This window comes from Mobula birostris, chromosome 27 (assembly GCF_030028105.1).
Source record: "Mobula birostris isolate sMobBir1 chromosome 27, sMobBir1.hap1, whole genome shotgun sequence".
Classification (NCBI taxonomy): Eukaryota; Metazoa; Chordata; class Chondrichthyes; order Myliobatiformes; family Myliobatidae; genus Mobula; species Mobula birostris.
The window spans coordinates 13968794-13991760 of record NC_092396.1 but is presented as its reverse complement, the minus strand read 5'-3'; the positions used below and the strand labels follow the sequence as shown (position 1 = coordinate 13991760).

At 38.0% G+C, this 22967-nt stretch overlaps 2 protein-coding genes across 2 annotated transcripts in view; one reads left to right on the top strand and one right to left on the bottom strand.

Annotated features, from left to right (window-relative positions):
• Nucleotides 1–16626, bottom strand: part of tp73 (tumor protein p73) — a 213708-nt gene extending 197082 nt beyond the window's left edge. The window contains exon 1 of the mRNA XM_072244921.1: nucleotides 16597–16626. The gene's annotated coding sequence lies outside the window, so the exon portion shown is untranslated. The remainder of the gene's footprint in view (nucleotides 1–16596) is intronic.
• A 2395-nt stretch (nucleotides 16627–19021) lies between these two features.
• wrap73 (WD repeat containing, antisense to TP73) overlaps nucleotides 19022–22967 on the top strand; it is a 28722-nt gene continuing 24776 nt past the window's right edge. Inside the window, exon 1 of the mRNA XM_072245035.1 lies at nucleotides 19022–19385. Coding sequence (XP_072101136.1) covers nucleotides 19317–19385 — 69 coding nt within the window. The 5' untranslated portion in view covers nucleotides 19022–19316. The remainder of the gene's footprint in view (nucleotides 19386–22967) is intronic.

Genomic DNA, 22967 nt, shown 5'->3' with positions numbered 1-22967 from the left:
TCTTTAACTCATATGTTTTGGTCCTGTCCTCTTTTGGAAAAATATTGGAAAGACATTTTTGATATTATTTCAACAGTTCTATGTTTCGATTTTAAACCCCTTCCTATTATGGCAATCTTTGGATTGCCAATGGTAGAACATAGATCTTTGTCTTCTTCAGCCTGTCGAATGATAGTTTTTGTTACTTTAATGGTGAGAAGATCTATTTTGTTGAACTGGAAGGAAACTAATCCTCCAACTACATTCCAATGGTTTTCTCAAACCATATTAAGTTTAAATTTAGAAAAAATTAGAAGTGATACTTTTGACCCTTCGGTTAAATTTGAAGACACTTGGAAACCTTTTATGCAACATTTTCATATGATGTAATCTGACCTTTCCAAATCTTTTTTCTAAATTTAAAGTATATGATGAGAGGAGCGGAGTTAACGACATTATTGAACATGTTCGATATAAGCTGTTGGTCTAGCTCTGTTTTGTTTTTTTTCCTTGGGGTTTTTTTTTCTTTTTTTTCTTTTGGGGTTTTTTTTGTTTGTATATTTTTTTTCCTTTTTATTTCTTTTTTAATGTTTAATCTCATTATGAGTTTGGAAGTCTTTTATATCTATGTTACTTAAAATTAATTTTATATATGTTGATGAACATTTTTCCAATCTCTTTGTACCAACTTTGTTATTGAGTTTGTAATTTTGAAAAATTAATAAAAAGATTTAAAAAGAAAGAGATTGCATTTATCGTTGACATGTTGTAGTGATAGGCAAATTGCAATGGGTCCAGGTCCTTGCTGAGGCAGGAGTTCAGTTTAGTCATGACCAACCTCTCAAAGCATTTCATTACTGTGGATGTGAGTGCTACCTGGTGATAGTCATTAAGGCAGCTCACATTTAAGACATCCACCAGTTCACTAGGATCCATATTACATTGGAACATCAGTTCCAGATTATTTGTTCACGCCTATGCTTCTGCAACCAGATGTGAATCTGTGAGTGGAAATGGGACTAAGCTATGGTTAAAAGATGAAATTTAAAACTAGCTCTTTGGAGCCTAAGGAGTATGATTCATACAACATGAAGTTACATTTCGTTTATTAACTCTGTCCTTCCAATTATTCATATGTTCTTTGTTTTTATTGAGGTTCACTCTTACCAACTTGAACATTTTGAAGGGAGAGAAAGAAATGGGTAAAAAAACACCTGAACATCAACCTAACTTTATAGGCCTGATCAAATGCATTTCACTAATAATAATCCTTGGGCCCTAACAGAGCCAAAATCTAAGTTCAGTTTTTGCATTTTTAAAAATTTTCTTTTAACATCCTTTGATTGATAGTCTCTCGGGGAACCATTGACAAATCCTGTTCCTGGAAATGGACTTATCCAAAGTTTCTGCCTTGCAAGCTCTGCACCATTTGCCTTGACAAATTGTTTCAAAATCTCTCATTAGAAAATCCGTGAATCAGCTCAGTGATACTTTGCATTTAAGAAAAAAGTATATTCTTTCTTAAATAAGGAGATTGAGACTTAAAACAGAGCTCCAGGTGTGTTTTCACTGAAGTATTGTACAATTGTAATAAGACTTCACCACCTTTGTATTTCATTCACTTGCAATAAAGGGCAATGTTCCATTTGCCTTTATAATTACTCACTGTACCTGCCTGCAAAATTTATGACTTACTTGTTGGAGGACTCCCAGATCTTTCTGAGAGGTAACTTTTCATTCTTGTGTGCCATTTAAATAACCTTCTGCTTTTCTGTTCCTCTCATCATAATGAATAGCCTCACACTTGTTTAAATTATACCATATTTACCAAAATCTTGTTAGTCACTTAATCCTTCTATCTTTTATAGATGTTCTGTGTCATCCCCTAATGTTTTTCCACTTGTTTTTTTAATATATGTCTACCATACTTTTTATTTTATTACACTGGATCTCTTCAGCTGTGATTAAAATAGATTAAACCCCAAACCATCCAATTAGTTAAAGCAACACACACAAAAAATATTGGAGGAAATCCGCAGGTTAGGTAACATCTATGGAGAGGACTAAAGGGTTGACACTTCAAGCTGAGGCTCTTCATCAAGATGCATCCAAAACATCGACTGTTTATTTCTCTCCATGTAATCTGCCTGACCTACAGAGTTTCTGAACATTTTGTGTGTTGCTCTAGATTTTCAACATCTGCAGAATCTTTTGCATTACAATTAGTTAAAGCTTTCAGTTACTACATATAGTTCTAGAATAAGAAAAGGGGGAATGGGACCAATAGAATTGTTTTTCTGGAAGTTGTTATTCAACCAATGGGCTATTGTGTTATGACAATGATCTGTGTTTCCTCCTTTCTTTTCTGTTGGTTAACAAGTCTGCTATCCATGCCTTCAACATGATAAGCACTTGAGTAATAATATTTGAGACAATGCCTCTTGAATACTGCTTAATATCCATTAATTAGCTGACCTAAATAAATGGATGTTAAGAAAACTGATCAAAAACTTGTTCAGGGGCAAGTCTGGAGGGTAGCTAATTTTATCCCACTTTTTAAGAAAGGAGGGAGAGAGAAAACAGGCAATTACAGACCAGTTAGTCTGACATCAGTGGTGGGGAAGATGCTGGAATCAATTATAAAAGATGAAATAGCGGCATATTTGGATAGCAGTGGCAGGATAGGTCCAAGTCAGCATGGATTTACGAAGGGGAAATCATGCTTGACTAATCTTCTGGAATTTTTTGGGAATGTAACTATGAAAATGGGCATGGGAAAGCTAGTGGATGTAGTGTACCTGGACTTTCAGAAAGCCTTTGATAAGGTCCCACATAGGAGATTAGTGTGCAAAATTGGAGCAAATTGCATTGGGGGTAGGGTACTGACATGGATAGAAAATTGGTTGGCAGATAGGAAACAAAGAGTAGGGATTAATAGGTCCTTTTCAAAATGGCAGGCAGTGACTAGTGGGGTACCGCAAGGCTCGGTGCTGGGACCACAGCTATTTACAATATACATTAATGATTTAGATGAAGGGATTAAAAGTAACATTAGCAAATTTGCAGATGACACAAAGTTGGGTGGCAGTGTGAAATGTGAGGAGGATGTTATGAGAATGCAGGGTGACTTGGACAGGTTGGTGAGTGGGCAGATGCATGGCAGATGCAGTTTAATGTGGATAAATGTGAGGATATCCACTTTGGTGGCAAGAACAGGAAGGCAGAATATTATCTGAATGGTGTCAAGTTAGGAAAAGGGGAAGTACAACGAGATCTAGGTGTCCTCGTTCATCAGTCACTGAAAGTAAACATGCAGGTACAGCAGGCAGTGAAGAAAGCTAATGGCATGTTGACCTTCACAACAAGGGGAGTTGAGTATAGGAGCAAAGAGGTCCTTCTGCAGTTGTACAGGGCCCTGGTGAGACCACACCTGGAATATTGTGTACAGTTTTAGTCTCCAAATTTGAGGAAGGACATTCTTGCTATTGATGGAGTGCAGCGTAGGTTCATGAGGTTAATTCTCAGGATAGCGGGACTGTCGTATGTTGAAAGATTGGAGCGACTGGGGTTGTATACACTGGAATTTAGAAGAATGAGAGGGGATCTGATTGAAACATGTAAGATTATTAAGGGATTGGACACGCTAGAGGCAGGAAACATGTTCCCGATGTTGGGGGAGTCCAGAACCAGAGGCCACAGCTTACGAATAAGAGGTAGACAATTTAGAATGGAGTTGGGGAAAAACTTTTTCACACAGAGGGTTGTGGTTCTGTGGAATGCTCTGCCTCAGAAGGCAGTAGAGGCCAATTCTCTGGATTCTTTCAAGAAAGAGTTAGATGGCGCTCTTAAAGATAGCAGAGTGAAGGGATATGGCTAGAAGGCAGGGGAAGGGTACTGACTGTGGATGATCAGCCATGATCACAGTGAATGGTGGTGCTGGCTCGATTGTCTATTGTCTTAAATAGAGCCTTAATGGGAAAGAAGCTGATGGCAAGGAACAGGAAGTATAAGAGGAGGGGGATAGATTCCAGATCATGTGGATATGAATGTTAGCAATTTGCCAAAAGTATGGAACACAAATGCCAGAGTCAGATGTTTAACGGATTGGGGGGGGGGGGGCGGGGTTGGAATGAAGGCCACGGTTATGGGACTCCAGTGCAAACTATCAAGGACATGGTGATGGAGTAGAATAGGTATAAAATAGCAAATGATTAGTTACATTTTGGATGAAATTCCATTTATAGAGAGCTAGGAAATGCAATGGATTGAAAATCGTGTGTATGGGTATAACAAAGCTAGCCTCAAGTGGGCTCAGCCAGGGATATAGGCAGCAGACTGGAGGAGGATGCTGTTGGTAGATTTTATGGGGGAAAATATGTGGGTCAGCTCAGCTCAGCATCATACAAGACACTGAAATCGCTAATAGTTTGCTTCATAATGGATGAAATATGGAACTAGTGGAGGTGTGTACAGAGTTTATGACAGCTAAGATCAATCTCATCATTGTTTACATCAGAGAAAATTATAATTGCTTACATCAAGTTATCAGAAAATCAGTCCAACAAAATGAGGTAGAAGAGGGGTCAAGAGAGGTGCTGTGGTTATAGACCTGGATGTCTTTACCGTGCCTTTGGATGAAGTTACCAAAGGACTACAAAAGAAGAACATAACAAGATTTTTCTAGATAGTGCCTGAGCTAATAGGGGATAGAAGGAGACCCATTGCTACTTTAGCTGTAATCAGACAGGAAAATTGAAAATGATTCAATTTAATAACAGTAAACTGGACAATGCATGAAAAGAACTGAAGGATTGTGAGAATAAGCTCATGCAGGGGTACAGAGAAGGTGAGAAGCATCAACAAAGATATATTTTGAAAGTTCATTTTACCTGTATATGTTTAGACAAAGACCAATGGTTTTCACCTGATGAAGGAAATTCTCTTTTTCAATCCATGTTTTAGAGGTTAGTTTACTGATATCAGTATTGAGTTGGTCCTCTGATTTGTGGCTTTCTTTTCTGCCATAAGATCAATAGTGACCAAATTTATGTCTCAAAACCCATTCCAAGAGACAGACAATCTCTATACTGATATTTCAAGAACAACAAATTTCTCCTTATCTTAGCATGTTATGCCTAGATGGACAAACACATTACACCACCAATCTTGATCAAATTTCTAGATTTCTCAAGCTTACCAAACAGCTTCTCAGTATTTATATGTCAATCCTTCTCACACATCTTTCACAAATAGTACATTTAATTTTTCTAAATGTTTGAATGTCAACCTATGCCATTTGATTTCTCATGATAGGAAGTAATGTACTGATTCTGCATTTCAGCAACCCAATCAATAGAAAGTACATCTGTTTTTAAGTCCAGGGAGCAAAAAAAAAAGTCAAAGTCAACATAAATTTACTATCAAACTATGTACAGCAGTGGTGGCTAACCTTTTACATTCCATGCCTCAATTTTTTCACACATGAGTTCAGATGTGCCATACAAGTCTTGTACCCCCAATCAATTCTTGTAAAAACATGTTAATATAGAACTCGTGCATGAAAAAAAATCACATCTGAACTCGTACGTGAAAAAATTGACGCATGGAATGTAAAAGGTTGGCCACCCCTGATGTACAGTACTACCTTGGGGTTCTTATTAATTTAGGTTTGATCTTATAAACCCTTTCAAAATACTGCATGAATACTACCAAGACCTATACTTATACTCTATGCCCTTACGACAGGAGTTCCCAAACTGGGGTTTGCAGATCCTTTGCTTAATGTATTGGTCCATGGCATAAAAATGGTTGGGAACCTCACCCTTACAATAAAGGCTGACATTTGACATTTCTAATTGCTTGCTGTGACTTGCAAATTCACATTCTGCTACTGTTTACCAGTACTCCAAGAATCCTCTGTACAGCCATATTTGCTGTGTTCCTACCATTTAAAATCAATGTCTTTCTATTTTTGCAATTGAAATGAATATTCTCATGATTTTCCATGAGCTAGTTTCTGCCAAATCATTTTACCTGTGTTGTTTTACAGACACATTACATCCTTTGCATCACTCACTTACCTGCCTAGCTTTATATCAACAGAAAATTTGGAAATATTGTACTCTTTAACTGGGTATTTAAATAAATTATGTATTACTAGTAATTCAATTCTGGTCAATGTAGTGTCCTACTATTAACAAAATACTACCCTCAGACTGAGCCATATATCTCTGTTTCATTTCTTGCCTTTAAGAAATCTTCTGTTCAATTAGTCCCAATCTTGTAATAACCTTTCTGTGCATTTTTTTTACTGAATACCTTTTAAAAACCTAAATATACAATATTCATGCTTTGCTTACATTTATCCTGATTTTTTCATCAAAATATCTTTATGAATGGCAAATAATATTTCCCTTTAAGAAAACATTTTTAATCCGAGCCCAAAGATAGCAAATCATACTCATAGAATAACACAAACACAAGGAATTCTGCAGATGCTGGAAATTCAAGCAACACACATCAAAGTTGCTGGTGAATGCAGCAGGCCAGGCAGCATCTCTAGGAAGAGGTACAGTCGACGTTTCGGGCCGAGACCCTTCGTCAGGACGTACCTCTTCCTGGAGATGCTGCCTGGCCTGCTGCGTTCACCAGCAACTTTGATGTGTGTTCATAGAATAACAATTGAAATGCAGTTGATTACAAAGGTACTGATAAAAGAAAATCAGAATTAATAAAAAGGAAACTGATCTGGATATTAGGTAGGGATCAGGCTGGTATTAGAAGGAATAAATATGAAAAAAGTCAGTTTGACTTATAAGACAACAAAATTTCAGAAGAAAATGTATCTTGGTTTGTTTAGAAGAAAATGCTTTGCAGAATAATCAGGAAAAAATGCTGGATAACATACAAGCAGATAGACTTCATCAATTATCAGATCCATGGATGTAAAAGTTAATGAAATATGGGCGATTTATACACGTAATTGTTTCAATGCGCGATATATCAAATTAATTATGTGGTAGTGTAAATAACTGATCACATGGATTTCAGATCAATGAAAGAATGAATATGTGATGTACTATATGACAAAACTGCACTAATGCCAGACAGAGAAAAATGATTCATACTGAAATAACTGAATCAAACTTAAAATATAGATTTAAGATAAGTGTTTTGTAAATAGAGTCAATGATATGGATGGCTGGTAAACCTCTCCAAAGTGAGAAATTAATGCCCAAAAGGAGAAGAGGAAATAGAGCATAGATGAAAATATTTATAAGGTGATCTAGACTTGTCAATAACTATATCAATAAACTAGAGGTAATGATTACAGTAGAGACATTAATTAACAACATGAGTGCTTCAGTATTACAATGCAAAAGAAAAGTATTTTCAGAAAAAGAAAATCTTACTTCTGGGCATCTCTATGAGGGCAGTACACCTTTAATGTACATGTAATAATTTACAGCAATGTTATGGCTATGTTGACAATGAAGCAGGCTAGTAATCCAATCACAAACAAGAGAAAATCTGCAGATGCTGGAAATCCAAGCAACACACATTAAATACTGGAGGAACTCAGCAGCATCTATGGAAAAGAGTACAGTCGACATTTCGGGCTGAGACCCTGTGGCAGGACTGGAGAAAAAAAGCTCAGCAGTAGATTTGTAAGGTGAGGGGAGGGGAGGGGAGAGAGAAACAGAAGGTGATAGGTGAAACCTGAAGGAGGAGGGATGAAGTAAAGAGTAATCCGGCAGTTTGGCTAAACAACCCAGAGATGCAAATTCAAAAATATGCAATTTAAATTGTTATTAAGCTACTATTTTACAAGAACTAACATTGTGAAAAAAAATACATATAGTAATGACAACGAGGACCTCCATATTGTCACACCATCCATTGGCTCACCGCTGTCTAACAGAGAAGGAAATGCTTTATACTTACCTATTCTGGTCTATATATTAGTAATTCTGGACCCAGAACAGGTGCTTAATTCTTGCATGCCCTTCACATGGCATAGCAAGCCATTTCATTCTTCTTTTTCTTAAGCTTATCACGCTACTGGGACAGTATAGTTCTCTGTCCTGGCCAGTTCTTCAAGCCGCAGCCCACCAAAAATCCTTCCTATACCAGGGATGAGGTCTTTGGTGTTTCTGTTGGCATTTCCATAGCACTAGGTTTTACAGAATGTGGTTGCTAGCCCTATGCCCAACCCTCCCCCTTGTGCAGCTGTGCTTGGGACAGTCCATGGAGAAGTTAAGCCATTTAGTTACATCAATCTGTTTTTGTTATCTTTATCACAAAGATTACAGCATTTAAAGAGATAGATCACCACCACCTTAACACAAGTAGTAAATGCTGGCCTTCTTAGCAATATCCAATTATTGTCATAGAGCCAATAGTTAATCTGCCAACCATCAAGGACCTATTTACACTAAATCCATTTTTGTGCTCCCCATATTCCCACTTGTTCCTTCTAGATTCTATCATTCACCTACACACTTGAAGTAATTTACAGCGACAAATTAAACGATTTACCCACACATGGAACGTGGAAGGAAATTGGAGCACCAAGACAAAACACACACATATACAGGGTAAACAGACCAACTTCACAAAGTCAGCACTGGAGGTCAGGATTGAACTCGAGTTGTTGGGAGTTGTGAATAAATAAGAACAAAGTCACAAGGAGCAAGACACATTTTGGCAGGGGTAGGCCTATGTAGGCCTTTTAGGACATTACGTATTTAGTCTAGGAATTCCATTTGATAAATACAGTGGAAAATATTATTGTTCAATTTCTCCCAACGATTTTATGCCAAAAATTTGATGCATATTTTTGTTTATTTTTATGACTCCATAAGAATCTCCATCCTTATACCATTATATATAATACTCCTTTTCCTGAAACAATACACTAATACTCATTATTGAAGCACTCATTTCATCTTTTCTGGTTAGTTAAAACTGATATTATCTAAAGATGAATAATTTAATATATAATGATAATGTTTGCAAAGCAATTAGTGTTCTTACATTCATATACCAATGTTATCTGCAACATTTTAAACAGTGCTACTTCTCTGATAATATACATAAGCTGTGTACTGTGATACTGGTCTGTTTGACATGAAGCCAAGGTTCTATATTTGATGTGTTCTACTTGTCTCATTATAGGTACAGTGTGTTATGTATTAGCACTATTCACTCTTACCTAGGTGAAGTCTTGTATTAATTACTATATTGTATCTCTCCATTGTACAGAGATTTTAATATATGACTGGAGTACAGATAAAGCAAACATCAACTTTAGAACTTCCAATGAAACACTGTGCAATAACTTTGAATTCAAATCAGCTGATTAATAGGGACGACTGAGAAGAGCCACAAGCTGGTCAGCCTTCACTTTGATCTATCTTACTATTGGTTTGGATGATATAAATAGATATAGGAAATGAATCAAAATGGAGAAAAAAATCAGATTGAAACTAACACAGCTTGGTTAGCATTTAACTAATGTACTTATTTACAAATGCAAATAAAAAGGATTGTGTACCTCCAGTAATCAAGTAAATTTGTTGAAGGGACCAGAAATTCAATTCAAGTGCGCACTGCTCTTGTTCCTGGATATTTTTCCTCAGCATTTCTTTAGTTCAAATAAGACATGGATAAAAGTATAGTGCCATACTGATTCTCAGAGAGATATTTCCCAGCAAATTGAGTTTTAATTTATTCTCTGCTGCCTTCTTGATAGTCCAACTAATCTGCAAACCAATGGACAGTTATGATTGGAAGACCTATAATGATAGAATTGTAGAATTTAGTACTACACATAGAAGTCATACTTTCCATGGAATATAATTCTTTGAAAGCACTACACATATAGTCTGTCTTTCATATGCTTATCTTTACTTTTTCCAATTTATTAGCCCTTTATTTTACAAGTATTATTAACAGGCAAAAGTTTTGGAGAGCTTATTAGAACTTCTCAGATTAAAGACAGATGCAAGACCATGATGGCCCACATCTTACATCATGGCACATTAACAATGACAATGATTAATTGTTATCTGTATCAATCCTTGGTAGCCTTGCTTTTACACCGATGTTTATTGTCCGCCTACCAGGACAATACAATTTTATTGCTACCTCACTGCTTTGATCTGTAAATTTTGAATGGCACAATAGTTTGGAGAGGCCTTGTAGTAAATAAATCTGAAATCAGAACACTCAGATCTACTGACAGCTGCAGTCAGAAATAATAAATACATAATAGGATTGAATAAAAATGATAAATGGGTTTCTCAAAGCATTGCAGAAGTTTTTAAAAATGGTAAGAGTCTGTTTGTTGCATAAATTATGCACTGACAGCAAAAGGTACATTTTCCATCTTGGGCCAGACTTTTTAATGAGACTGTCTTCTCCATTGGTGAAAGGCTACTGCAGATGGAGAACCTTCCCAGAGATTTTAGCTTTTAGCTTGTTTGGCAGTGAATGTAAAATCTATTGAGGCAGCAGTTCTGAAAGAGATGCATCTGATGCAATAAGGGTGAAATCATGGAATCAAAAGTGGTTTTGCCACTTGCGAAGAGAAGGGATACTCTGATCAACACTCCATTAAGGGAAGGTAGCCCAGTTGGTGCTAAAGAAAACATCCAATAAAAGCAAGCATTCCAGCTGATTGGACTGAAGTCATTTAAGATGGAAAGTGCCATTCTCCTAGGAGGTATAATTCATGGATTGTACACAACCACTATACTTTTACATTACTCTATCATAGCACACTTTTGAAGGTGCAGATGTCAAACAACCAGCAATGGTAAGCTGCTGTGGATGCAGAAAATAGTCCTCTTTTCCTCAGATACAATACTGAACTGCTTCTTCTCTATAAAATGAATGATAGAAGCAACTGCACAATGCATTGTAGTTTATGCCTGTTTATCATGCACATATGATGCTGGGAGGTATTGTCAGATTAACCAAAGATTTGAATAATTCCCTCTTTCATGGGATTAAAGAAAACAGCTGGCCCTTGTAAAGAAAGCTTGAGTGGGATAGGAAAAATTATGAACATAAAATTCCCTTTAATGTTAAATTAATGTTAAATTCCCTTTAACATTGTGAATTTCCAGCCTGTCAATTTTTGTCTAATTATGTCACAGTGATGCACCATTGGATACTTCTCTACATTAAAAACTTAGGCCTAAATATCTTATTTAGATGGGTGGGAATCAAATTAAAGAGGCTAGGCGTGAGGAGGTTAGTTCACTACAGGGGGATGGGAACCAGTGCAGAGAGACAGAGGGGTGTAAAGTGAGGGTAGAAACAAAAAGTACTATGGAGAAAAGTAAAAGTGGCAGGCCGACAAATCCAGGGCAAGCATTAAAAAGGGCCACTTTTCAGCATAATTGTATAAGGGCTAAGAGAGTTGTAAAAGAGCGCCTGAAGGCTTTGTGTGTCAATGCAAGGAGCATTCGTAATAAGGTGGATGAATTGAAAGTGCAGATTGTTATTAATGATTATGATATAGTTGGGATCACAGAGACATGGCTCCAGGGTGACCAGGGATGGGAGCTCAACGTTCAGGGATATTCAATATTCAGGAGGGATAGACATGAAGGAAGGGGGGGTGGGGTGGCGTTGCTGGTTAAAGAAGAGATTAACGCAATAGAAAGGAAGGACATAAGCCGGGAAGATGTGGAATCGATATGGGTAGAGCTGCGTAACACTAAGGGGCAGAAGACGCTGGTGGGAGTTGTGTACAGGCCACCTAACAGTAGTAGTGAGGTTGGAGATGGTATTAAACAGGAAATTAGAAATGTGTGCAATAAAGGAACAGCAGTTATAATGGGTGACTTCAATCTACATGTAGATTGGGTGAACCAAATTGGTAAAGGTGCTGAGGAAGAGGATTTCTTGGAATGTATGCGGGATGGTTTTTTGAACCAACATGTCGAGGAACCAACTAGAGAGCAGGCTATTCTGGACTGCGTTTTGAGCAATGAGGAAGGGTTAATTAGCAATCTTGTCGTGAGAGGCCCCTTGGGTAAGAGTGACCATAATATGGTGGAATTCTTCATTAAGATGGAGAGTGACATAGTTAATTCAGAAACAAAGGTTCTGAACTTAAAGAGGGGTAACTTTGAAGGTATGAGACGTGAGTTAGCTAAGATAGACTGGCAAATGACACTTAAAGGATTGACGGTGGATACGCAATGGCAAGCATTTAAAGGTTGCATGGATGAACTACAACAATTGTTCATCCCAGTTTGGCAAAAGAATAAATCAAGGAAGGTAGTGCACCCGTGGCTGACAAGAGAAATTAGGGATAGTATCAATTCCAAAGAAGAAGCATACAAATTAGCCAGAGAAAGTGGCTCACCTGAGGACTGGGAGAAATTCAGAGTTCAGCAGAGGAGGACAAAGGGCTTAATTAGGAAGGGGAAAAAAGATTATGAGAGAAAACTGGCAGGAAACATAAAAACGGACTGTAAAAGCTTTTATAGATATGTAAAAAGGAAAAGACTGGTAAAGACAAATGTAGGTCCCCTGCAGACAGAAACAGGTGAATTGATTATGGGGAGCAAGGACATGGCAGACCAATTGAATAATTCCTTTGGTTCTGTCTTCACTAAGGAGGACATAAATAATCTTCCAGAAATAGTAGGGGACAGAGGGTCCAGTGAGATGGAGGAACTGAGCGAAATACATGTTAGTAGGGAAGTGGTGTTAGGTAAATTGAAGGGATTGAAGGCAGATAAATCCCCAGGGCCAGATGGTCTGCATCCCAGGGTGCTTGAGGAAGTAGCCCAAGAAATAGTGGATGCATTAGTGATAATTTTTCAAAACTCGTTAGATTCTGGACTAGTTCCTGAGGATTGGAGGGTGGCTAATGTAACTCCACTTTTTAAAAAAGGAGGGAGAGAGAAACCGGGGAATTATAGACCGGTTAGCCTAACATCGGTGGTGGGGAAACTGCTGGAGTCAGTTATCAAGGATGTGATAACAGCACATTTGGAAAGCAGTGAAATGATCGGACAAAGTCAGCATGGATTTGTGAAAGGAAAATCATGTCTGACGAATCTCATAGAATTTTTTGAGGATGTAACTAGTAGAGTGGATAGGGGAGAACCAGTGGATGTGGTATATTTGGATTTTCAGAAGGCTTTTGACAAGGTCCCACACAGGAGATTAGTGTGCAAACTTAAAGCACACGGTATTGGGGGTAAGGTATTGGTGTGGGTGGAGAGTTGGTTAGCAGACAGGAAGCAAAGAGTGGGAATAAACGGGACCTTTTCAGAATGGCAGGCGGTGACTAGTGGGGTACCGCAAGGCTCAGTGCTGGGACCCCAGTTGTTTACAATATATATTAATGACTTGGATGAGGGAATTAAATGCAGCATCTCCAAGTTTGCGGATGACACGAAGCTGGGTGGCAGTGTTAGCTGTGAGGAGGATGCTAAGAGGATGCAGGGTGACTTGGATAGGTTGGGTGAGTGGGCAAATTCATGGCAGATGCAATTTAATGTGGATAAATGTGAAGTTATCCACTTTGGTGGCAAAAATAGGAAAACAGATTATTATCTGAATGGTGGCCGATTAGGAAAGGGGGAGGTGCAACGAGACCTGGGTGTCATTATACACCAATCATTGAAAGTGGGCATGCAGGTACAGCAGGCGGTGAAAAAGGCGAATGGTATGCTGGCATTTATAGCGAGAGGATTCGAGTACAGGAGCAGGGAGGTACTACTGCAGTTGTACAAGGCCTTGGTGAGACCACACCTGGAGTATTGTGTGCAGTTTTGGTCCCCTAATCTGAGGAAAGACATCCTTGCCATAGAGGGAGTACAAAGAAGGTTCACCAGATTGATTCCTGGGATGGCAGGACTTTCATATGAAGAAAGACTGGATGAACTGGGCTTGTACTCGTTGGAATTTAGAAGATTGAGGGGGGATCTGATTGAAACGTATAAGATCCTAAAGGGATTGGACAGGCTAGATGCAGGAAGATTGTTCCCGATGTTGGGGAAGTCCAGAACGAGGGGTCACAGTTTGAGGATAGAGGGGAAGCCTTTTAGGACCGAGATTAGGAAAAACTTCTTCACACAGAGAGTGGTGAATCTGTGGAATTCTCTGCCACAGGGAACAGTTGAGGTCAGTTCATTGGCTATATTTAAGAGGGAGTTAGATATGGCCCTTGTGGCTACGGGGGTCAGGGGGTATGGAGGGAAGCCTGGGGCGGGGTTCTGAGTTGGATGATCAGCCATGATCATAATAAATGGCGGTGCAGGCTCAAAGGGCCAAATGGCCTACTCCTGCACCTATTTTCTATGTTTCTATTGTGCAGTGAAACATATTCATGTTCAATGCAATAGAATTTAATCAGCGCAAGTAGTACATTGCCAGAGTTTTGTTCAAATCTTCAGTGCATATCAAAATAGACAAAAAAATTATCATCCACTTCAGGAATTTTACAACACCTCTGATAATATAAAGCATAATATACTTAACCATAGTAGTCAACAGAAGACAAATTTAGGATTGGATTGAAATCAGTAAAAGGCTAACTTAAGACTGATAATTCTAAAAAGGTGCCATTGGGCCATTTCAACTTGAATAGCTCCTTTCATCTGTTGATAGAACTTTACTTCTACTTTTAAGATGTACACTTAGTAGCGTGTTGCCTCTATGCCAGACTAAAGTGGGTGTGTGTTCCAGACCTATGGGATGAAGTGTTTTGGCCCAAAGACTGTTTGTTTATTTCCATAGATGTTGCCTGATTTGCTGAGTACCTCTAGCATTTTGTGTGTATGGCTCTGGATCTGCATCTGCAGAATTTCTTGTGCTGTTCTAGTGTACAGATTTTGAGCAAAATATGCAGTTAACCATGCCATAATGAGGGTTCACATGAGATATTAAACAGATGCCCTAACTCTATTGTCACTGGACATGACGCTACCTCAGGAAAAGCGGAAGAGTTTCCTAGTATTCTGGTCAATGTTAATTTGCTTAATTAACATTAGTTGAACAGATTATCTACAAAATCATTGCACTTTTGCTTATGGGATCATATTGTATGAAAATTGGCTGATGCTTTTTTCCTGCACAATGGTGTCTGTGTTTCACTGATAGTGAAGAATTATAAAAATGGCTTTACTTATGAAAGGTGTTGTATTAATACAATTTCCTCTTTGTTCACCGGATATTTTTCTGTTTATAGACTCACAAACCCAAACAACACCAACTGCTTGAAACACAAAACTATCCTCAGCCAGCAATCATACAAATCCAAATTGAAACTAACTAGAAAATAAAGCCATTTAATGACTAACAGTTGAAGCCATAGACTTTGGGAGGCAGCAGCAGCTTCTCTAGAGGGTAACAGCCTTCATGAAAAGGCTTATTTGCAAGTTATTTCTGTTCCTGGTGGCCATTTGAAGAACGTTGCTTCATTGTTGTCATGTTGATGTCAAAGAGCTAATGTGTTTTGACACAACTTGTACCTTACAAGCAAAACTGTTTGAAAACAATCATTTTTAAAAGATGTTTCCCTGACCCATTTTATGCTTCTTAAAACTGAGGGTGCTGTCTGCAATCATTTAAAGAATTTGTCATTATTAGCTGGTTGCAAGGATTAAACAATACCATCCAAATATCATTTTCATATAAAAAATCTTTCCATGCTATCAGATACTATTTCAGACATAATACTATTTGTCTGTTAACTCCTGGTAAAAAGCAAGATCTGAGTTATTTTCTAAAAGTGAGAGTGCAACTGGGATCTCCAGCCCCAAGGTCAACCAACCTTTTGATAAGATGCCAAGTAAGATCCTATTGGAATCCATAAGATTCCTGACATTGCAAAATTGTTAATAAAATTGTTCTCCAATACCTCGATAAACTTTGACAATTGTGTTTTCCAAAACAAATTCCCACTATTTCTGCTGAATGCGCTTCAAAATATAGATATGGCAACGCACATAAACAAAAGCAAAAGTTTTAAGTGCAACGGAATCTTTAATTACGTGTGTATAGGTGAGATTTAGCGTTAAATGAAGGAACGAGTTGAAACCAAAAATGCATTTAACTAAAAATATTAGAAACTATATATATATATATATTGCCATGAATGAATAGTTCGAGAGTTCACTTAGTTTCTAATATTTTTAGTTAAAATATATATATATTAGAAGCAAAGAAATGTTGAAAAATTAACGAACACGTAACAATTCTTTAGCGTCTTTTGCATTTAAAATAAGGGAAACTAAAGCGTGACATTCTGCAATGGAAAACGACTGAAAATGTGCATTTAAATAATATTCCAGTTTCGAAATACAGTGCCAAACCAGCCTCTAAGAAAACAGAAACTGTTTTCAAGCATAATCAAAATACCTAACAATATAAAGATCCACATTTAATCCACAGAGGAAATTAATACAAGTAATACAACTAAATCAAAATATGAAACGATACTCTTACGCATCGTGAACAGTTAGAAACACCAGACAAATACAGCATTAATAAAATTAATTTAATAGAGATGGAACCAACTTTAAAAGTTTAAAAAGATCACGCTTGCGCCTGAATAATTGGTCAAAAGGCAAACTGAATATTTACCTACGGTCTATTGATATTTGATGTGGGAACCGAGAGCGAAAACCTTTCTTCACATGGAGTTGGTTGAGTTGCCACCGTCGCCAAGAAATTTGTAAAAATTCAAGCTACCGTCTGATTCCCCGCAGGTCACAGGTGGAATGTGTGCTGCCCGCGGTTCAATCCAGTGATATTGCCCGATGGCGAATGTTTGAGGGATATCAGGACAGGCGTCTCTGTCACTTCTGCTACCGGCGAGGGCATTTGATATGGGTTAGTATTACCTGGACTGGAGAGACAGAGAGGAGAGACTGACAGCTCCGCCTGGCTGGGAGCCAGAGGGAGAGACTCTGGCTGTTTATATATATATATAAATATATGCGCCGATTCATTCAGAGCAGGAGAGTGAGAGAGTCACATCTGCCAAAGGCACAACCGCCACTTCGGCTCATACAGGCGGGAAGAAAATACAATCAGCAGTGGGGGAAGACTCAGCAAAAAGCCGCCGCGAAGCGGCTATCACTAATGAGACTGAAAGAAAATTCAAATCGAAAGACAAAATCATTCGAGGAAAAAACAGCAGGTCCAATGGGCAATTACAGAGCCAAATTGGAGGAACATTATATGAATTTTAGAAAACCCCGTCTGAGTTTGGTTGAATGGAAACAAAACATCCTCATTTATGCAGCACCCACTCACATTGTACAAAATATTTAAACGTTTTTTACTCGGTAATTTGTCACTAATATACATAAATATGATCGCTGTGGAACATATAACTAACCTATTTAATTTTAGTGTTTTTTTTTGCTAGCAATTCCAGTTCTCACTCTTTTAGTACCAATAAGGATCACCGGAAAAATCTAACAGGATCTCTGCTTATTGTCTTATTTGAAGGATACCTTGGGAATATAAGATTCCCACAGTACTGCATCGGGGATCCGACCTCGATTACGGGCAAATTTTGACAACAGCAGATCCTAGCTGATACAAAAGTCAACACGCAGATAAGGAGGAATGCTGAAATACCGTAACAGTAACATGATGTGCACTGGGAAGTCTAAAGCAGAAAGGAAGAATTTTTAAAAGAGGAAAACATGTTTAAAAAAATGCTGGAGATCTGAAATAAATACCGGAGACTATCGCCAGATCAAGCAGCATCAGTAGAAAGGAAATCAGAGTTAATATTTCAAGTCGGAGACCTTTCATTAAATATTTACATACGTTAACGCGGAGCAAAGTCCATGGTTCCTGTAAATGTAATTGTCAATATTCAGCATGAATTAAAAAGTATAATAATTATTATAACACATTGGAAAGAACCATTACCTTACATCACAATGTGTTTTCCAATTTCTCTGCTTTTCGTTGCTCCATTTTATAGGCCTTCTGTTACTTTTTAGACCACAGTTGATTATGGTTTTCTTACTTTCCAAAAGAACTGCTATTGCTTATATTTTCACTTGTTCATAGGAAGGGCAATGCTCGATTTACGAACTGATTACAGGCGCCTTGAGAATATAATTGGGGGTCTTGAACTTTTTCAGAGTTGTGGTAGAGTGCATAGAGTGACATTGGGAAATAATAATAATAAATTAACAGGGAATAATAAGATCTTGATCCAGCAATGTTAAAAGTACCTTGATATACACACGTGAGTGACCTGTAGAAAACCTAGAAGAATATTGTGCTTTCGTACCACTGTTTTTGCAGATTATTTTGGTAATGTTTGTACAAACTCGATGAGGGGATGCAATACAGATTTATAGTCAAATAAATCGGAAGAATGTTGAAAAAATATCCTTTCTTCAGAAGATAGCTCTTTTAAATAAAGGTGTAATTCAAAGACTATTCAGAATCTTAAAGAAGTCGAATTTTCATCTTGAGTCAGTTTATAATTTGTCACGAATCAGACGACCTTCAATAAAATATTTAAAGATTGAACATTTAATATTTAAAGATTAAAGATGCGTTGTTGCAAAGATTGGATGATGGTTATGATAACACTTTTGAGCTGGTTTGAAATCAATACTATATCTTATAACTTCAGTCGAAGGGTCTTCGATGTGAAACATTATCTCTTTCTACAGATGCTGCCTGAACTTCTGAGTATTTCCAGCATATTCTGTTTTGATATTAAATCGTCAAGTTGTGTCATCAAAAAAAAGAGAGTCAATACAAGATATAACATACTACTCCGTACGGTGAATTAGCAATCGGTACTTTTCTCCATACCTTGCCTTTGCTGGAGGAATCACATGCTCGAAATGTTGAAAACCGTTGGTTCCCGGTACCCCTCCAAGCACCATAAACTACAACTCCCATAGTTCTCTATTGCTTCAGTTTCCCTCCACTGGACCGAATTGGATTGGCGGATGAGATTATCAATCGGAAGTTGAAGCCATCACTCCTGCCGGATTGGCCGACTTGATATCTTTCGTGATCCCGCCCCGCAGCTAACCTCAACTGGTGGTTTCAACGGTTTTCGGCTCGAGCTGATTCCCGGAAACTGGGTCGGAACAAGTTGGGGAGGAGACAGGGCCTCGGGTCAGGAGGACCGGGGAGAGTGAGGGGCCAGAGCGGCGAGGGTTCAGGCGGCCCCTGGCCCCCGGCCCGGGCAGGTGCAAGTGCAAGGAGTGAAGGGGCTTGTAGCCAGGACAGGAGTGAGGAGGGTCTCGGACCGGGCCAGGGGCAAGGAGTATTGAGGCTCGGGCCGGACGAAGGGTCCCAAGGTTTATACTGACATGAATTTCTCCGAACTGTTTAAACAGTCGAACCAGTTGTGCAGACTATCTCCCGATGGGCGGTACTCGGTAAGAAATTTCATTGCCGCACGGCCCGTGTCTCCATTGAAATACTTAGTCATCCGCCGACTTCAGGACTGCTTGTAGATCTTTCATTGTTGATAGATTTGCCCATGCAAGAGTGATACTTGGGAAGTGATTCATTGCCTGAGTGGTGTGGTATTCAATTGAACAAGGAGAGCTGATGTGTACAGTATTTGATAAAGGCGAATTGTGCGTGATAACGATTGCACTCCTGGAAGTAAGAGAAGGTTGATCAAGATAGTGTAACATGTCTGTAGGTTTAGACTTTTGGAGAACTAAAGGTGAACTAGGTAGTAGAGGCTTACTAAGATAGCATATTATGGAATTAAAAGACTGATGTTGGGGCAAAGTAAAACCATCAGGAAGCCAATGATTGTGGAGGTGATGATGAATGTATGTTTTTTTAAAAACTGGATGGTAACTTGGTGTGATGTTTTACAAAGCAAAGCTGGACTTCAGTCCAGAGCAATACTGGAATTGGTGCTATAGTAGTTAAACTAATGGCTAGTAATCCAGTAGCCTGGACTAATGGTAAGGAAGGAGAATTGGAAAATGTAAAACTTGTGTTGTTTCCATCCCAATTCATGTTTATTTTTCCACTGGAATATTGAGATTGTTTCTTGTTGATGGATTATGTAATTTATCTTGAAGGTCTTAAGTTTGGTATTTTTCTAAATTCAAATTGAGAGCCCAAGTTCAGTATGCTCATGAATTCATATATGCTTATAGTTCAAATCAATTTGCAGCTAAACCATGTTCTAATTGACATACAATCAATATGAAAAGACTATAAAGATTGGCCTGGAAGAAATGGATTTCAAATCATAGGACATGAGGGAATAAGTGTGTTGTTCCACTGAGATGGGCTTTACTCAAATCAAGCTGAAATTAGTGTAATATAAGAACAGAAAATAGAAAGTTACCCAGTGAATGTATAAAATACAAGACAGTCTCTAGACCATTGTATTGAGTAGCCTACAAGGAGAAAGGTTGTTTAGTGGAGAGCTGTAGAAATCTATATTGGGGCCTGGGCTGCTCATGGTCATTAAATGTAATATATCCAAATTTGAACATACAAAGCTGAATGGCAATACAAGTTCTGAGGAGGATGCAGAGAAGCATCAGAAAGGCCAGATTAAGTTACTGGATAAAGAAAAAAAGGCTCAAAGGTTCATTTATTATCAAAGCATGGATCTATGTACAATTTTAAATGTGCCTTCTCCAGATGGCCATGACACAAAGAAAGAACATGAAAGTCATTCAGAGACAAACGGCCCCCCCCAAAAGAATGACATCCCCATCATCAGCCCCCTCCCAACCCCCCCCCACAAAAAACAGAACAGGAACATCAATCCCCAAACAACCCTTCCCCCCCACAAAAAAACTCAAATCATCAATTCCCAAACATGTTCCCCTCACACAATAAGACGGGAAAAATGTGCGATTAAAAAAACGCAATAAAAAGACCATAAGTCTGAAAAAAGTCTGCAGTCAATAACTCAATGGTCCAATCCATAAATGCAGAAATTATACATGGAATATAATGTAAAAATATGAGAAGAAAAAGTTAGCTGAGAGATTGGAGGGTGTTGGTTTTAGAGGGCATGGATATCTTTGAGCATCATTTGAAAGTTAACTTTCTTTTTTCAATCTTTTTATTGATTTAGAAAAAAAGTGTGTATACAAACAGGAGAATATCTCTGGTATATATGTCAATAACAGTACATACAGAAGGTGAAATAATATCAAAATCACAGTTGATCTACAAAGTATAAATTTGATATACAGTAGAATATATAATACAGAAAAAATGTAATTCATTCTCCTCTTATCAATTTATGAAGAAAGGAAGGACTATTAGAAATTTTTATATATAAAAAAAGAAAAAAAAACACTAATCTAAACAGGAGAAAAAAGGACTGGGCAGTCCATCCTGAGAGAAAATCTAAGAGAAGAGAGACTCTCTGATCAAATCCAAGGTTCCGAAAAAATAGCCGGAAGAGAACAAGTACAAAAATCAGATCATATGAAAATATTGAATAAAAGGTCGCCAGATTTCTTCAAATTTAAAGGATGTATCCAATGGCTGAATTCAAAAGTTAACTTAGAGCAAGGGTTCCCATACTTTATGCCATGGACCAATACCATTAAGCAAGTGGTCCGTGGACAAGATGTTAGGAAGCCCTGACTTGGAGGCACAGCAAGCATTGAGGAAAATCAAACAGGATGGGCCCGAATGAGATCATATGTGGAATATGTCGAGATCTGGCCCCCTAACTGGAAAAAGAATATTCTCGTGATAGAAGAGTGCAGTGAAGATTCAGTAGATTGATTCATGGCAGTTTGTTTCTGAGGAAAGATTGCTGAGTAGCCTTGTTCTCTTTTGTTTAGAACATTGAGAGAACAAAATTATAATGGGGCTTGCCATGGTAGTTGGCGAGATGTTTCCTTTGGGTTGTCTAAAACCAAGGGACAATCTCAAAATAAGGGCTTAGACTTTCCAAATGAGAAGACATTTCTTTGCCAGAGTGGAGTGCATCCTTAGAATTCTCAACACGTGGGCTGTGGAGCATAATATATTTAAAAAACAATTGGATATGGAGTTTACGCAGGAAATTGAACCGCATGAACAATTAGCTGTTCTGGATGCTAGAGCAGGTGTGAGGGGCTGAATGGCCTACTCCTTTTTCTTGTTTACTTTTGGGAACGAATCCAAATTTTTTTATGATTATACTTACAGTAGTTTGTTAAACTGAGTGCCCGTTTTAAATCAGAATTAATAGTCAACTGTGGCCTAGATCTGATTTCCCAAGTACCTTCAGCGTAAATAGTTTAAAGATTGCAATGTTTTATTGTTTTTCATTTAATTGAAATTTAAATGATCCCAATATTGTCTGTTATTCAATTATTACTGCAGCAATGTAACCTCACTGTCATCATTTCTACATGATTTGGTGTTCCCATAAATTCTTTTTGCTTTTTTGCAGTTTTTCAAGTTAAATTGAATAAAGTTTCTCTTATTAGACTTCTTAAGTAATGCAGAGAGTTTGGTTTCGAACATGGAACACTGCAGCACAGTGCAGGCCCTTCAGCCCATGATGTTGTGCTAACCTTTTAACCAACGCTAAGTTCAATCTAACTCTTCCCTCCTACAGAGCTTTCCATTTTTGTATCAGACATCTAAGTCTTATATTCTAAGATTTCTTAAAATATCCCTATATACGACCTCTACCATTACGCTTGGCAGGGCGATCCGTATACCCACCACTTTTTTTTTTATAAAACAGCTTAGCTCTGATATCCACGCCTCCCCCCATACTTTTCCTCCAATCACTTTAAAATTATGCCCTCTCATGTTAGCTATTTCCACCCTGGGTAACAGTCTCTGGCTATCCCCTTGATCTATGCATCTTATCATCTTGTACAACTGTATCAAGTCACCTGTCATCCTCCTTTGCTTCGAAGAGCAAAATCCCCAGCATGCTCAACCTATTCTCACTGGACAAAATAAGGTTTAAAGCACAAATGGCGGTCAAAGGTAATCTAGTAATCTGGTTAGTAATCTAG